At 35.4% G+C, this 18,211-nt stretch overlaps 1 protein-coding gene across 6 annotated transcripts in view; it reads left to right on the top strand.

Annotated features, from left to right (window-relative positions):
* The window catches only part of MTMR1 (myotubularin related protein 1), a 40,489-nt gene that overhangs the window by 7,231 nt on the left and 15,047 nt on the right, over nucleotides 1-18,211 (top strand). For 2 of the 6 annotated variants that reach the window (XM_032995992.2, XM_032995997.2), the window contains 13 exons: nucleotides 792-842; nucleotides 2,180-2,255; nucleotides 3,151-3,245; nucleotides 3,462-3,569; nucleotides 3,974-4,075; nucleotides 4,758-4,841; nucleotides 5,500-5,649; nucleotides 6,449-6,637; nucleotides 7,126-7,311; nucleotides 8,633-8,839; nucleotides 10,254-10,346; nucleotides 15,267-15,380; nucleotides 16,761-16,937. In XM_032995992.2, coding sequence (XP_032851883.2) covers nucleotides 792-842; nucleotides 2,180-2,255; nucleotides 3,151-3,245; nucleotides 3,462-3,569; nucleotides 3,974-4,075; nucleotides 4,758-4,841; nucleotides 5,500-5,649; nucleotides 6,449-6,637; nucleotides 7,126-7,311; nucleotides 8,633-8,839; nucleotides 10,254-10,346; nucleotides 15,267-15,380; nucleotides 16,761-16,937 — 1,632 coding nt within the window. Of the gene's footprint in view, nucleotides 1-791; nucleotides 846-2,179; nucleotides 2,256-3,150; nucleotides 3,246-3,461; nucleotides 3,570-3,973; nucleotides 4,076-4,757; nucleotides 4,842-5,499; nucleotides 5,650-6,448; nucleotides 6,638-7,125; nucleotides 7,312-8,632; nucleotides 8,840-10,253; nucleotides 10,347-15,266; nucleotides 15,381-16,760; nucleotides 16,938-18,211 lie in introns of all 6 variants that reach the window. The other 4 variants (XM_032995998.2, XM_032995996.2, XM_032995995.2 and 1 more) reach the window with 2 other exon arrangements.

Raw genomic sequence — 18,211 nt, 5'->3', positions numbered from 1 at the left:
AAAAATTTTGGCCGAATATGTTAAAAAAATTACTTCATATGACCCTATGACATCTGTGCTTCTCTCTGGAGTGCATAGGGACCTTATGTTTATTAGAGAGATTTAATTAATATTCCGGATTTGCTGTCAGTAAGATGCAAAAATAAATTAACATTAAAATGTGAATTGTTTGCATATTTTGTTATAAGGAATAATTTTAGGTTATGTAAAGTTACTAAGTTTCCAGCAACAACACAGAAGTTGCTGGAAAAATACATGAAACCATAAAACTGAAAGTTCAGTTAAGACATATTTTACACAGTAAAACATTTTTAAAATTGTCTAGATACTTCAATTTGATGTTGACCTTTTTTTTTCCTTGAAAGATTGCATGAGTTTTCCCCTAATGCTACCATTGCAAGCTGTACTCAATTTCTTCTACTGATAAGCATGTGGCATACTTGGAATTAATTTTCTTCACTATAAGGTTGTTTGTCTTAAAAAGACAGTACATACTTTTATGTTCTTGTCTAAGACCACTGACTCTTGTGAAAAAGGGAGGTTTGCATTTTGTGTTGTGCCAAATAACATCAAAAGGATAGTGCTAATAGCTTGGATTCCTTTCTGTGGAAAGCAGTCTGTGCCAAGAATGGAAGATTTTAAATAACTAAACTGGAAAGTATATGCTGTCTTTTTAAGGAAAGAAGAAAAAAAGGGAAACAAAAGAGAAAAGATTCTGTCCTTTCACTTGTTGTCTGCATGTTTTTTCCTGTTACTTCTCTCTTGCCCTACTGCTGCCTCATGCAATGCAGGAGATTCAGGATGGACACAATGGCTATCATTCTGAAGCAGAACCTGATCAGGTGGCAAGTTTTACTCATCTTTCATTCATTAATTGTGTAGCAAGGTACTATATATCAGTACTTGTACAGAACATACAAATCGTGTATTTCTCATGTAAGAGAATCCATAGAAAGCATTTAGTGTGTTAACTGGATATGTGCTAGGTAGGGTTTTCGTCTAGTGTCGTGTAGTCTAAAATGTCATAGTGCGTGTATGTAAGCCCCTATCTGACAGAGCACACCTGTCCTCCTAAGTTTGCAAGTATTGGCCAGTTCTCTACACATCATCTTTTGTAATTGGGTGCTGAATATAAAATTCTGTTAGATTCCAGTAAAGTCTAATAGAAATTATTTATTAATGAGGACTTGGGGTATTTTGTTTGGAGGCAGGCTGATTCTACCAATTCTTTGTATGTGGAACAGAGCTAGTATACAAGGGAAGAGTTATTTGTTTACTGTAACATAGCCCATTATATTTATTCTCACTTCAGGATGTAAAAAATGGAAACCTTAATATGTCATCATGTTGACCTGAGGGAGATCACTTTCTCACATAGTCCTTAAAAGTCCTGGAAACCCTTTTATTCTTAATTAAAATCTTTAGTATATTGTTATTCTTGGCCGCCAACAAAAGACCCAAAGGATCAATCTTGTATCAATCAGGAATGCAGCCATTTACCTAAATGAAAATTAATGGAACTAGCCCTTATTTTAAAATTGCTAATTGTTCTTCTATATTTCATTATTACTTCGTTCTTAATCTGACCTTCTGGATCCAAAATTCCTATAATGGACCTCTTCCATGACCTGTGGCACTTTCAGTAGGGTATTGATCGAAATAGAGCATTGTGGAGTGGTTCTGACTTCTTGCTATCAAAAATACAAAGTTAAAATGTGAAATAAATTAAACTTCTGCCATATAATTCTCTTAAATACTCAAATAAACAACAATAAGAATAGAAAAAAAAATAAGATGAGCTTTAAAATGTCCTCAAGTAGGTAAAATACCCAAAATAATACCTGCATTTAGCAAAAGACTAACAAATTATTAATTAAAAATTTGGGCTGATCTTATTGTTCATATTTTTGTACAGTATGTGTAGCTAGAACGTGAAACTAATTGTTGCATAAATGCTTTATTACTAATATGTATGTCTGTAATATTTATAATACCGAGTTTGGTGTTTTTTTGTTTTTTGTTTTTTTTCTGTGATACTGTTTAATGCAGTTGTGCTTTGTAAAAAAATATATGCTTCTTGTGTTCCAGTACTGTGGTAGTAAAAGCATTTTGCATCAAAATGTATCGATGTAGTACAGATGGAAAGTGAAATTTACTCATGGTTTTGGATTTCTGCCAGGCACTGCGGGATGGAAACAAACTAGCACAGATGGAAGAGGCTCCACTTTTTCCTGGAGAATCAATCAAAGTTATTGGTAAGCATACCATTGAGTACTACACTGAATACTATTAAATCACTGGTTTATTTATTTAAAAACAGAATACTATTTCCTTTTTACTTTTGATATTTTAATTTAATGCCACGTTAGATTAGCTGATTTGATGTGGGTTTCTTTTCCTTGTATTTTAAATCCAAATGTAGGAAGGAGAAGTCATTTCCAGGGGATGACTTGGTCCATATAGATAAATAATTTTTTTTCAAGGGTTGGTTTGTTCCACATAGGTGTATGGGTTGTATTTTTGCTTGGGGATACCAAGGACACTTCATAGATTCAAAAGCTTCAGAACTGTAATAGGAAAGGAGATGAAGTTATGGAAAACTTAGTTTCTAGTTCTTAATGAGATTTATTTCACTTTGGCCTGTGACAGCAAGCTCTGCGTTAGCAGTACAGTACTTGGCGAGAAAAGAATACTGGCTCTTTCAAATAAAAGTGAAAATGAAGCTACAGGCGTATAACTGAATTGCTTGGAGGTCAGTTGGGTACACACCAGCAATTGCCCATTTGGATGCTCTCTCTCTGAGGTGTGTGGGAGTTTTACGCCTCAGAGCAGGGACCAGAGCTAAGAATACCAGCAGGGTGCTTTGTTAGCTGCCTGCCCTTACTGCAGCCCATGCTAGCTGAGCCCAGCCCCAGTTGCTCAGTAGTTGCTGAGCAGCAGTGGGACTGAGGGGTTTTGATTGTTTCCACTGCTGAGATAAAGAAAACTCTTTCAGTCCTGACAGCATCTGAAGAGTAGGCTTTCCTACTGAGGTGAAGCCTCAAAGTCTTACGGAACTGCAAAAATCTTGCTATCTTTAAATGGGAATAGATTTTTATGGAACAAATGTCTATAATAGTAAAACAAAGCTTTAATTGGTCTGTTTTCCAGCTAAAGATGTTATGTATATCTGTCCATTTATGGGAGCAGTCAGTGGTACACTAACAGTGACGGACTTCAGAATGTATATCAAAAGTGTTGAAAGGGTAAGACTTCGCTATCTATCTGCATATTGTTTCAGGTAGGAATGTTGCTGAAGTAGATTTCAGAGGGTGACAAATTTGGAGTAAGTGAAGTGTGATGTTCCACAGCAGTCTATTAAACAGGAATTATAGTTGACTCTAATGAAACATACAGGAATAATATTAGTTTGTGTTCCTCCTAATGTAACAGAATTCATTTATTTTATATACAAATTTCAGGATCCACCTTTTGTTGTTGATGTTCCCCTTGGAGTCATAAATAGAGTTGAAAAAATTGGAGTACAGAGCCACGGAGACAATTCATGTGGCATAGAAATAGTTTGCAAGGTATGGCATGGTAGCGGTTTATTCATGTTAAAGTGTTTTCATTTCATTTTTCTGTAAGAGGAATCTGCATGCAAATGTGGTAGTTTTCTGTCTGATCAGTTCTCTATATTTGAACCCTGCTTCATTTAGATAATATATTTTGATTCCTCTTATGATACTTGCAGCCTTAAACACACTTCTGCCTTTTGTCTTGAGAGTATATTCAAAGGAAAAATGGCTATTTTTATGTTATCTAGCAACTCTAATATCTGATACAAACGCTTTACAGAACTCTGTTCTAACGTGAGTTGGGTGGTGTCGGTGACTTAATGCTACATATATGCCTTCCCTTCAATCAAATTTCTCGTAACTGCTTGGGATTTTTTTTTGATTTATTGTAAAATAGTGTACCATATTTTTGACAGGATATGAGAAATTTGCGGCTGGCCTATAAACAGGAAGAGCAGAACAGATTGGAGATTTTTGAAAACCTTGTAACACGCGCATTTCCTGTTTCCAATGGGTTGGTAAGTCTTAAGATGTAGAGAAGGCTGTCACTGGCTCTCCTTTTGGAAAGCGTAGGTGGGGAAATACAAGGGCTGCATGACAAACATTGAAATGTTGATTCATAGTATCTGTTATAGAGCAGGCAAGCTACTCTGACCTTGTTTCCTCTTTTCATTAATTCGTAAAACATTATGCTATGTTCTGCTATCGGTGAAGTTAGTTAATTTGTACATAACCCTTGAGATCTAGATTTGCCTAATGTTGCTGATTAAAAATATGTATGTATTGACTTTTATTTTCTGCAGTAGATAATTCAGTCTAGAAGTTCTGCATAAAACAACAAATAAGTACAATTAATCTTATTATTAGCTAGCTGCAGAATGTTATTTCATTTGCTTGTATGGGTAAGGAACTGGTTGAGAGATAGACCAACTTCCTCATCCTGGCTTTGCCAGTGATGAGTGATCACAGGCAAATAACTTAAACTCTCTGTGTTTTCTGCCTTGACTTTGTTAAGTATATAGCATGTACTTCAAGGAGGAAACTCTTTCATTTTCTTTCTAGCACAGTGTTGTCCAGACTTGACTGAAGGTTTTATGTCTGCTGTTAGAGTTTTACAAGTGTTACATTTGAAATATTAAAGGATTCACTGTTTTGGAGCTTATTGTGCATACACAGTAACAGTTGCTTTGTTGTCTTTAGCCTCTTTTTGCATTCAGCTATAAAGAAAAGTTTGCTGTTAATGGCTGGAAAGTGTATGATCCAATGGCAGAATATAAGAGGCAGGTAAGTTATGTATATACTTGGTGTATTATTTTTTTCCCCATCTCCCCCGTAGCCATTTAAGCAAGAAAAAAACATTAAAGAAAACTCAAAATTTTCAGCTCTAGCTACATACAGAGTCTGTCTAGATCTCATGTTTAGATAATAAAATGCAAGTGGCCTGACTTTGAGAGTGTTGAGTGCCTGCTAAAGTTGATGGAGATAACAGGTGCTGAGTACTTAAGCAAATTGGTGTATTTTAGCATGCATTCTTAAATCCACATTTTCCAAATGCTGTTTCTAGAAAATGTAAGCTTTATAAAAATTTGGTTTTGAATAAGCAGCATTAAACAGAAGTCACCATAGTTTGTCATTGTAAATCTACAGTTTCCTAGTTGCAAAAATATTTTTATTTCACTATATGGTCACTTTTTACCTGAGTGTGCAGCCTATTCAGATGATTATTTTGCATATTAATTTTAAAGATAATAAATAGGAAAGACTTTCAGTGTTTTGGTTTATAGTTCAATATGAAGATGTAAAGTTTATAGTTATTTAAAAGAAAAAAGTAGGCATGGTTTTTATTAAAAAAGTACGTAGCATATAAAAATTTTCATCACCCCAAACTCAGACATGTAAAGGTATAACCTGAAAAATATAAAAATGTTTTGCTTTCTTACAGGGCTTGCCCAATGAGAGCTGGAAAATATCCAAAATTAACAGCACCTATGAGCTTTGTGATACGTATCCTGCTGTTCTTGTTGTGCCAACCAGTGTAAAGGATGATGACCTCTCAAAAGTGGCAGCGTTTAGAGCAAAAGGCAGAGTACCAGTAGGTGAAACTTTTACAAGAAGATATGAGTGCTCTACAAATTTGTAGCTTATAAGAAATTATCAGGGTTCTTTTAGGCTTTTTTTTTTTTTTAAATAACAGTAGTCCAGCTTCCTAACTGAAAGCAAGGGGTTTGGGGGGCAAAGAAAATAGAAAGGCTTGATGGGTTTAGAACTGAAGAGAACAACTCAGATGTGAGTCTAATTGCTTGATTATTGTGCCATATAATAAATTTTTGTTTGGAGTTAACAATTCTAAGCCACAGTGGTATGTGATGTGAATTCACATACCAGCTTGTGGTGTGGAATGTGTTACAGCCATAGCGGTTTTCTTGAGAATATACAAGTTTTGCAGGTAGCATAAGAAGCCCTTTAAATATGTTAGATGATGCCAGTTTTTGTGCTGTGGATCTGCTTAGCAAGGTAGTATACAGGTCCATAGACTTCCACATGGAAGCAGTTTTTCTTCCTCCATTGTTCTTTTTTTTTCTTTTCTAATTAGTAGGATGCAGTAGCAGGCTTAGTTTTTATTAGAAATAAAATCTAAGATGTTTAGAATCACTTTGTATTTCAAGCTCAGATTTGGGATGAGCAGTGCTATTGTGCTGTCAATATGGTTTTGCATTAACTTGTCCTTAAATTTGCATTTGTTGATTTGCCAGGAAATAATGCCGTGTAGGCAGTGTGAGTGTCTAATTTCACTCTGGCCTGATGCTTTTATAGTAGTATAGTGAACTATATTTATAATTTTTATTTATAATTATTCTATTATTATAATAAAGTATATTCTTTTATTTCAGGTGTTATCCTGGATTCATCCTGAGAGCCAAGCAACAATAACACGATGCAGTCAGCCATCGGTAGGCCCAAATGATAAGCGTTGCAAAGAAGATGAAAAATATTTGCAGACAATAATGGATGCCAATGCTCAGTCACATAAACTTATCATCTTTGATGCCAGACAGAATAGCGTTGCAGATACAAACAAGGTAGGTTGGTATCATAACTAGCATTGGTAGTTCTATCTTTATTACAAAGCTGAAGACTGAAGTAAGAGATAAGGTTGATAAGAGCTTGATGTTGAAAAGAGATAAAAAAGGGCCTCTAAAGAGGGCGTAGAAAGGAAGGTAGGTTGCTTATAGCATTTTGGAAAGGCTGACAGGAACTGAAGGCTGTGTGAAGACAAAGCTGAGAAATGATGCAGTAAAGCCCACAGAATACAAAAGGTGTGAGTGGTAAAGAGGGGAAGGTATATTGGATGTATTATCAAATATAGCCTATTACGATTAGAATTTCTTTCACCTAAAAAAATATCCTAGTGCTTCTTAGAAGAACAAAAGCCAAAAATATGTTTTTATAAGTGCTAAAATAAACCTTTTTCTCAGAAAATTCTTAAACCTTATCAAAATAACTCAGCCTTATACTAAAGTCCTGTACATGTTCTTTTCTTCGTCTGTTTTTACTTTTTGAATGACAGGCAAAAGGTGGAGGATATGAAAGTGAAAGTGCCTACCCAAATGCAGAGCTGGTCTTTCTGGAAATTCATAATATACATGTAATGAGAGAATCCCTGCGTAAACTTAAAGAAATAGTTTATCCTACTATTGATGAGACTCGGTGGTTATCAAATGTGGACTCCACCCACTGGCTGGAATATATAAGGGTAAAATATTTTTGATGTGAAAAATCAATTGGTTTTTTAAACTGTGTTTTTGACTTGCATTTCTGAAAATATTACTAAAATAATGTCTAGATTTAAGCATGTTCCTTTGATCAGGATAATTTGTAAAAAAGCTTAATTTTTAAATAGTCACTTAGAACATAGCATTTTAAACATTCCATAAACTTTGTATTTCCAGTTTTATGTATTGATAGATAATGAGTTCATTCCTGATAGTACAGTATTGTATCTAATGTTGGACAATGTTTTATTTTCTTGAGAGGGAATGTTTGTGAGCAGTCCAGGGTTATCCCTGCTTTTTTGGAAGAATGCCCTGGGAACTTCAGATTATATTTGAACAACTGCCAAAAGGACTTGACTATAAATTCTGCATTCTTTCTCATCCTTCCCTCATTCAATGCAATGTTAGTGTTCATGTGTTGGGCACCTACGTTTTCATGGGCTATTTATAGGCAATGCTCTACTGGGTTATAATCTGCTCTATTATTTAACATAATATTAAAATAAATCACTACCATACTCAGTTTTACAGTCTGTTTCACTAACCTCTGAAATGCTTTTAGAATAGATTATTTCATTACCACATTCACTCCCCTGTTTATGATGAATATGGATGGAGTGGAATTTGTTTTATTAGCAACTGGCTCAAATGTCACTCGTGCAAAACATGTTTGGAATTGTTCATTAGTTTTACTCTTCTGTTAACCAGTGATTGCTAACTGCTGCAGGAGAACCAGTAGAGGGAGCAAACACTTAAATTAAGAATAAAACAAATTTAATGATCTTTTGGGAACAGTAATTTTCTTGTTCTCTTGAATTTGGACTATTTCAAACAGCTTTGGGAACCTGAGTATCTGGAAACCTTTTCTTATCAGCCTGGCCTTAAATACAACAGTCTATTTGTAAAAGTGGAGTTGTTTGGGCCAGTGGTCACCTTTCATTGACTGACATTGACTGCAGTGGGGTTCCTGGGCTTAGATGGCGTCAGAAGTGGACCTCGGTACCACTGTTGCACATATGACAGTAGTATAGCAATGTAAAATTTTATTTAAATTGTTTAAAGAGTTGACATGCATGTAACATTCTTCATGAATCTGTCCCTTACGTTACAGTATTGACAGCACGAACTGCAGCCTGATTTCTTAAGAAGCTGCCATTACTGTGTTAACAGTGTTGATAGTACCTCCCTTGTCTGAAAGTTTAAAATATATTAACCTTAAAAGTATAAAATCGTAGCTCTTTCTTTTGGTAGAGTTTTGGTTAGTATTTAATATGCTTGTTTATTTATTTCTGTTTATTTAAGATGCTTCTTGCTGGAGCAGTAAGAATTGCGGATAAAATTGAATCTGGTAAAACATCTGTAGTGGTACATTGCAGTGATGGTTGGGATCGAACTGCACAGCTTACTGCGCTAGCTATGCTTATGCTGGACAGCTATTACAGAACTATCAAAGGGTTTGAAGTTCTTATAGAGAAAGAATGGATAAGTTTTGGACACCGATTTGCAATGGTAAGCTGAAACACTTAGTATGCAGTTTGTCTCCTTCAAGGCTTTTATTTTGAATAGTGTGTTTTCTCACAGTACTCTCTGATAATAACTGCAGTTATTAGCTCTGGTGTCCTTCTTTTAACAGTGTGAGTGTGTCAGAGAATTGTGACCTGTTCGTTTTTAGCAGGAAATCTCTGTGTGAGGTATAATATAAAGTATGTAAGAATTAAGTGTCTTGAACATAGTGGTTAAAAAAAATCACATGGCTTTTTTATGAGGAAGAGGGATTGTAACACATCACTCCATCTTTAACAATCAGTGGAGAAACAAGGAAAACAATTAAGGTGTCTAGAAGGTAAAATTGCTGGAACCATTACTCTGATTTAAGGTTGAAGTGTTTATTTAACATATGGGCTAGTGGGGAATTAGGACATAAATTATTATGACATTTTTTGGGCTCTGACTCTAAGATGGTTTAGGAGAAATGACATGTAGTTATGGCAGGTGGATACAGAATAATCGTTTCAGTGTAGTCTTAGTAAATACCTACCAGTTTGACCCACTGATAGATATAAATGTCTGTGCAGTGAAAAATGGGGAAACAACTGACACAGCTGTGTTGAGCAAGTGTCTTTCCAGCTCTGCTCAGCAGAAAAGGCATGTCCATAAGTGAACATTGGAATGCATTTTTAGTAGTTGAAAAATATAGTTTGGCATTATGGAAGGTTTGTTTGTTGTCATGGTTTAACCCCAGCCAGCAACTAAGCACCATGCAGCTGCTTGCTCACTCCTCCCCCCCAGAGTGGGATGAGGAGGAGAATTAGGGGAAAAAAAAAAAAAAAAGGGAAAGCTCATCTGTTGAGATAAGAACAGTTTAATAATTGAAATAAAATATTTTCATCATAATAATAATTGTAATGAAAAGGACAATAAAAAATATAAATAAAACCCAAGAAAAGACAAGTGATGCACAGTGCAATTGCTCACTACCTGCTGACCAATGCTCAGTCAGTTCCTGAGCAGTGATCCAATTCCCCCCAGCCAACTCCCCCCAGTTCATACACTGAGCATGACGTCCTATGGTATTGCATAGCCCTTTGACTAGTTTGGGTCAGCGGTCCTGGCCATGCTCCCTTCCATCTTCTTGTGCACCGTCTCGCTGGCAAAGCATGGGAAACAGAAAAATCCTTGACTTAGGATAAGTGCTACTTAGCAACAACTGAAACATCAGTGTGTTATCAACATTATTCTCACACTAAATCCAAAACACAGCACTGTAGCATTACTAAGAAGAAAATTAAGGCTATTGCAGCTGAAACTAGGACATTTGTCTTGTTCGCCATTGGAAAATATTTAAGAGTTAGTCAGCTTTAAGTTGTTGGGGTGGTACTGTAAATACACTAGATTGAAATGAAAAATTTGTTTTGACTTTCAGCGAGTAGGTCATGGAGATGATGATCATGCTGATGCAGACAGATCTCCCATTTTCCTTCAGTTCATCGACTGTGTTTGGCAAATGACAAAGCAGGTAAGATGCTTAAGAGTCTGTTTCTGTGAGGTCTCAGTCTTTATCTTGGAAACATAATTCATGTAGGAGAAAGCACTCCTTTGCAGACCAGTGGCATGCTTTCCTGAAGCTGGTCATGCTATGCCTGCACCGTGCACACATAGGGAAACTTTTTGCTCAAAGTGAGGTACAAAGAGCTAGAGTAGAAGTATTGACTTGAAACCAAAATACCAGGAATCCTTTTTGTTTAAAATAGTCTTTCAAAGGATTCTCTGATTACATAAATGAGGTTTATTGATCAGGTAAATGATTTGCATTGAATATTCACTGGTAGAGTAAATGTTCGTATGGATTTATATTGTCCTTAAGAAACAGCAAAAATCCAGGCTGATTGTGAACTGAAGGGAGGAGAGGGTTCTTCTATGTATTTCTCAAATGTGAAATGTAAGTTAATGTTGGCATCATTATGCATCCAGGGCAGCATTTCTAACATACAAGCCTATTCTCAGGTAAGTTTTCTTACTGCCAACACTGCTTTTACCTCTGGATCAGGTGAGATCTTTGAAATTAGTGATATTTAAGATATCAGAACATTAAAAATCTCAGATTTTTTTTCTGAATATGTTAAATTATAGAATGGCTTTAGCCTTCCTTTTGCTTATTTGTACCTCCATGAGCATAAATTTAAGATTTTTCTGAGCTTTAATATTGCTGTTCTTTAATGGGGTTACTGAAATAGGTTGTCCCCATGAGGGCTGTATTTCCAAATAAATTAGAAGTGCTTGACTCCTATTTTTCTTTTTTTTTTTTTTTTTTCCCTCCTTGAAGCCTAACATAGAACTGTGCTCTTACGGTAAAAGCTCTTATACTGAAGTCTGTATAGTATGTGGTTTGTTTTGAAGATAGGAGAGTAACAGTCTGGTTCCATATGATGCTAGCACTCCCAGGTCTCTCACCTTAGTCATCTTCTGAACATGGTTCTTAAAAACTTATAGTTTCCAAACTTTTATTTAAAACAGTCGTCTTCAGTGCTTTATGAAAGTTCCCCGCTGTAATACTGGGCCCTTGTCCAAAGTCTCTTGAAGACTTTCTATGTATCTGTATTTGAGCATTAATGTGCTGTTTAGTATGGCTGAAGAAAATAAATGAAAAATTCGGCCCATCTCTCAGAGGAAAGCTAATATCAATAGCAAAGAGAAGCAGTTCTAAACACCTGGTATGAACAAAAGTCCTCTGGGGAGATTCTTAATTGAAAGCAGTCTCTTCTATCTTTGTGATCTCCCTTGCTGCCTCCTATTTCTTGCTATAAACAGTTTAGTCCCCTTTAATTTAAAAAAAAAAAAAAAAAAAAAAAAGGGATGGGGGCAGGGGCGAATCTGTGAAACATTTTGCCAATACCACATCTGTTTAAAACCTGAATCCAGAAACTGTTCTGAAATTCATGAACAGCAGTGGCATTGAAAAATCATTAATGTTACAGCAGGAAAAAATTGAAAGCATCATTCTTGGAAAGTTCTTGCCCACTTATTTTTCAGTTGACTCGAACACCTAGAAAATAGATGTGAAGATTGTGATTACCTTGACATGGACCTATGAAAACCAGGATTCTGTTTTATCCTTGTGTAGATCACTTGCTTGTAAAACAGTGCTAGTTTCGTGCCTTAGAATCCATGGTAAACATATGTGAAATGTTCCAAAGCTCAAATAAGTGTTAATGACTGTGGGAGGGCATAAGGGCTTGGCTTTGGGCATGAGCTCAAAGCAAGCAAATTTTCTCCTTTGGGTTCTGAGAATTACCTTCTTAAAACAGTTGAATTAATACAGTGAGAGAATCTCTAACTTTCCACTAAGATACAAATTTCCGGATAGCTTCAGACAATGAAACTTAATCCATGACAACCTTCTATTTTCCCTTGTTTTTTATGGTCTTCATGACACACAAATAATGTAATAGAGAACTTGAGAGAAGTACATTGATATCAGATTTTAATAAAAAACATATGGTAAAGTGATTTCCCTCCTCTGTTAGTAAATTCTGGTGATTTTGAATAGCAGATGTCAGATTGGAAAGGCCACATGTGATCTGATTAAATACTGATGCCCTGTTAAAAATGAAACAAAACTGTAAAATTTGCATGTAACATTGCAATTCAAGTAGTATTTTTCTACCTTTCGTGTGCAGTACCCACAGAGGAAGGTATGTTCAAAGTTGCATCCTGTCTGTTACTGGATGTCATCTGTTGCCAGAGGTGCATTTTTCACTAGTTTCAGTAGTGCACTCTGCAATGATACCTAGTGTTCAGTTAACCTGATTCAGTACAGTTCCACCATCAGAAGAACTTTCCGGCAGCGTTTCAACTTTAAATGTTACTGTAGTACAGAATGAGTTCAGTGACTAAAAAATAAGTTTATTTTGCATGTCTCTGAATGAGATGCCTCTTGGCATCATCAGACTTCTAAACAAAATAATTCTTCTTTTAAATACCTCCTTTACAAAAACCCCCAACAACTCCAGCAGCATCAAGTGGGAGATTTTAATGACCCATGTGTTCTCTCACAATTAGTGGATTTAAAAAGGAGTAAATTTTCATTTGTGGAATTTTTCCACCTGAATCTTCAAACAGACGCTAATGGGCTTGGAACTACAGAGGAAAGCATTTTTAGGTCAGTGATTTTTCAGCAGTGGTAATAGACGCTTTATAGTCTTGATACATCAGCTCCAACAGTACAACTGTTGTATCCAAAGACAGGGTTTCGATAAAGTGCTATCACTTATTAATAAATTAGTTGGAGTGCAACCACTGATGTATGGAATTTTGAATATGCTTCACTGGATTGGAATAGCAGCCATGTCGGCATCCATCTGATTTGTATGGACCTGTCACAACACAGAACCCTAATGTGACAAGGCTCATTAAATGCTTTCAGTTAAAGAGAGTCCCTTTAGGAGTGGCTTTGTCTTCAAAGTTATTTCCAAATATCATTTTGATCCTTTGCAGATTATTTTTGCTCTGTATCTGATCGGTGCTTTGTGCTGGACACATGAGACTGAGATCTGAGATCCACTGAATTTTCTCCTGACTTGGTTTGGCATACCTGCTTGTCAAGTTCTGTTTATACTTTTTTAAAATCATAGCTGTGTTGTTAACATCATTATATTGTAATTGAGTTTTGACATGATTTCCTAGAGAGAAGGAACTGCTCTAAGTGATAACTTTTGAACATGACTGAAAAAGAGAATTTGCTAATCTTAGATTCCTCTATGTTTTATGAAAACAAACACTAGGTGATTGAAAACAAACCAGTGATTTGAGAGAGAAGCCCCAGTGTGAGCACGCCGTGCTGTTGAACAGTGTGTAATCCATAGCAGAGTCAGAGGAAGGAAGGCTCCCATTCATTTTGTGAGCCACGATATTGGTAATTTCCTTACTCAAAATACTCAGTTGAAAGTTGGTATATCCTAGCTTGAGAAGTCCTGGAAAGAGAATGTTTTTGCAATGTTTGACTTAAATCAATCCTCTTTTAAAAGAACATTGCTTAAAACTTAGAGTTTTACTTTCAACATGAATAAACATTTATCCTTCATAAATCACAGATGACACTGAAGAGGAACTTCTGGATCAGCTAGTTCATTCACAGTCCCAACTGCTGTGTTATTCTTCCTAGCTAAACTTGTAGGTTTTTTTTTTTTTTTATTTAAAGTAGCTCTTGAGTCACTCATGCCAAGGTCTTCAGTATTCTTCAGTGGCAGATAACAGAAACCAGTCACTACTTTCTTCTGATCTGAAACACTGACTTGAAATTTCTCCATATGGTAGGAAATTCTTCCTTACAAGTCTGTAACTTTGCATTTTAGACTTCTGTAAAGATTTACTACATTAGTGGGAATGAACAAAATTTGTTTCATTTGTCCTGAAAATGAGTCTAACATTCTCTTTCATGGTAATAAGAGAAATGCTACTTCTTAAGTTTTCTGTTAGTCTTCTATTTTTTTTTTTTCCTGAATGTTTATCATTCTGTATCTGTGTTTGAGACCCTTGTCATACTGAATGCAAAGTTATTTTGACACATCAAGCAGTTGCCATATGTAGTCCCATCATAAAATTTAATTGAAGAAGGACCTTTACCATCTGAATAGGTAGCAGCCCATACAGTTTGCATTAATTTCTTCCTATATGGTTTTTAGAGCACTACAGATTAAGATATATCTTAAACATTTTGAGTGTTTTCAAATTTCTAACTCTTAATGAGTCAGGTAACCTCTGCTTGTGAATAAAATACATAGTGGTTCTCAGTGGTATAGCAATTCTTTCATTTCAGATGTACAGGATTTACTTTCCAATATAAAAGAAGAGGGATTAAAGGCTTACTGTACATAGCTGATGGTAAACTCAAGGGGTGAAATGGAGAAAAGTAACTTACTTGGGTAGAAAGTGAAAGGAACAGTTTAAATATATGTTAAGCACATTGTACAAGCAGTAGTTTTATCCAATTCATTGCATGTTAGAATAGGAGTTAAAACTTTTAAATATCATCATCTTCTTTCCCCCCCCCCAAATGATTTCTTGTCTTGTAACAAAAGAAATAAAGTGTATGTTGAAGAGAGTTTGGGGTGGGTTAGAACAGAATACTGTTAGAGCTCCTTAAAATGGATTGCTTTGTGACACCAGTTTCATATTAGCTGACGTTTCTATGTTTGTATTCTAATATACTTGCATAACAAATGTAAGGTTTGTCTCTGAGGAGTATTTATAAAGATGTAGGTGAAATCTGTTATTGCAATGGGAGTTACTGAAATTGCTGGGTTTTCCTGAAAACAGTAACTAAATAAGAAAAAAAGTCTTACCTGAATCTTTTGGTTATTTCTTATGTTTGAGTTTCTTCCTTTCTACACTGCTTAAAATAGAGTTTAAAGTAGTTTTATCAATTTTTTAATTTCAGTTTCCTGCAGCCTTTGAATTCAATGAGTTGTTTTTGATCACCATTCTGGATCACCTTTACAGTTGTCTCTTTGGGACTTTCTTATGCAACTGTGAAAAAGAGAGACTAAAAGAGGTAAATAATTAGTGTAATACACATTCTTATTTTGTTGATTTTATATGAAAAATGCTTAGAATGCAAGACCTAAGAACATCTGAGGTGTGGTTTTGGATACATTTGTCACACAGTCTTAAAAAACAATGTGGACATGAAATTTCATGGTATGAGAAATATATACTGAATTCCCTGCTATTAAATGAGGTGGCACTTACTTTCTTTAGTTATTACCTGTTTAGGGGTTTGAAGGTTTTAGAAAGTCCTCTTTCAGGTATTTCTTGCCAACATATAGAATTTTAAATCAGCATTAGCAAATTATATTAGCATTTATTTAGCTTTTTCCAAAGGAACTCCTATGGATGACTTTGCAGGTCACTTTAGGACATAATTAGATGGAACTTATGGTTGAAGACTACAAAAATTTCAAATATCTAAATGAATGAAGTTAGAACTCTTTAAAAAAAATAGTTGGAAAAAGTAATTTTAAAAGTTTTTTATATATTCCAAGTACACCTTTGCTTACTTTTCAATTTGTTGTTTTTAATACTTCATATTTTTTAAAGCAAGTAACAATTCCTTGCCATGTTTAGCTTTGTTATGGTTTTTTTGGTTTGTCTGTACCACTTCTGTAGAGAAAAAGTCGCCTGTAAGTACCACAAGATGGAGCTGAATAACACGTTCTCAGCAAATGTAGAGTTGCCAGACAGCTTTCTTTCATAGTCAGATGCAATTCTCAATAAAGAAATGCAATTTAAGACGCAGCAGTGGTAGAAACACATGCTTTACAGCACCGAAGGAGTGTAAAATTGCAAGACGAATCTGACGTGAGTTCAGATTTCCAATCTTTGATCTGACCATGACTATGCATGTAGAATAATACAACTTTCAGAAGTGCAACTAAAGATAAAATAGGCATTTTAAAGCATAATAACAATTGATAGGAGCAAATAGGGTGAGTGGCAGAGTTGAATAATTATTTTTCATAGATGCTGTTTTGGATCTTCCAAACTACGTATCTCTTCACTGAGTCTCTTGTCAAAGCTAATTTCCTTTTTTTATTTTAAGTTCCTCAGTGTGTAACCATGTATTTAGGTAGCTGTAAACATTGCTGTAAATTATGTGCAGTACAACTTTCGTTGCTCAGCCTTAGTGTCTGAAAATACTATGCCTGAATCTCCTTTCTTAGTTAGCCTTGGAGCAGAATAAATGTTCAAATGTTTTGCTAAAGTTCTAAGGCTGTTTAATGATCAGCTGCTGGAAGTGTTCTCAGAGTGCTTGCAATTTTCTAGTAGATAAGGTAAATTTCACAAACAAAATTACTGATATGTAGATATTAACTTCATATTTTAAGGTTTTTCAATCCATTTAATTTTTTTTTTTTTTTTTTTTTTCAATCAGGAGGTAAGCACAAAGACTGTATCGCTGTGGTCCTATATAAACAGCCAGTTAGATGAGTTCACAAATCCTTTCTACGTAAACTATGAAAACCATGTCCTGTATCCTGTTGCCAGTCTAAACCATTTGGAACTATGGGTGAACTACTACGTCAGATGGAACCCAAGGATGCGGCCTCAGGTATGAGCTTTCACGTGACTTACATTTTAGTGAAGACCACGGAGATTAGAAAAAGTTATTATTTTTCATAGTGTCGAATGCAGCATTTAATCTCAGAAGTGCTTATCTCTTGCATGTATTTCAGCTAGTAGGGAAAAATGGTGATTTTCTCAAAGAAGATGCGGGATGTGTTCGAACGTGGTAAAATGTTGTTTTAATTAAAGTCACCAGTAGAATAGGGGAGTTAATGGTATCACTTTATTGGCTTCTGAAAGGTAACAGATTAACAGTCTTCATTGTCAGAAGATTACTTTTATAACACTTCTATAATACTTTGTAACACTTTTTAATACTTTTATTGCCTTAACCTTCTTGTAGAGTTTAGTGTACCTTTGCTTTTAATCATGTTTTGCCCTTTGCCAGCAATGATATAAAATATAGCAGCAGTTTCTGAAAGAATTGGACTACATGCTGGCTCATTTTGTAGGCTCTCTAAACTTAGCATCACATAGATGCTTGTTTTCAATTGACCTTTACAGTTTCAAGCTGGCATGCTAGAGATTAAACACTCCCTATACATGCTCCTTGACTCATCCAGTATTTGTTCTTATAAGTAATGTCTGCTGTTCAGATAAATCTCTAAATCTCGTCAGACAAATACTCCATATGCTCCCGTGCTTAGAAGTCTGAAGAAAGAACATTCAGTTTGTGTCACAACCATAATATATCTGAGGGTGCTATACCATCTCTTTATTAAGGTAACATTCCAAGGTACCCCCAAGCATATTATGATAAATTACCTGTGTTAAGTGACTGCTTGAAAGCTGCTTTTATCTTCTAGCAGTTAGAATGAGACATGAGTTTCAAATTTATTAGACACCCACAAGTCAGGGGCTGTTGTAAAAGATGGTGTTCCAAGGTAAGTTTCAAGGTCGGTGCACTGGTAGAAGTCCAGACATCTGAGAAATACCTTTTAAGGTCCTGGAAAAGTCTGGATTGCTTGCTTTCTCACTGAGGTGTTTCCTCTGAGCTGCTTTGTTTCCCTTACTTGTTTTGTTTTGGTTGATGTAGTCCTGTGACTGTTAGGTACTTGTTAGGTGTTAGCATGTGTTAAAATTCAAAAGATGGTGTATTTTAGTATTTACAGTTTGAAAGTAAAATTGTCAACTGCTTTTTAGCAAAGTTCCTTAGCCTATTTGCTGAAAAACATTTGCATGGTTTATGCACACTTTATTATAATCGACCTGCAGCAGTGACAGTTTATTACTTGTATTTAATTGAGATCTATAGGCGCT

The sequence above is a fragment of the Tyto alba genome, unplaced genomic scaffold (genome assembly GCF_018691265.1).
Source record: "Tyto alba isolate M040663 unplaced genomic scaffold, T.alba_DEE_v4.0 Super-Scaffold_5, whole genome shotgun sequence".
Lineage (NCBI taxonomy): Eukaryota > Metazoa > Chordata > Aves > Strigiformes > Tytonidae > Tyto > Tyto alba.
This window is presented reverse-complemented; position numbering and strand designations above follow the sequence as displayed.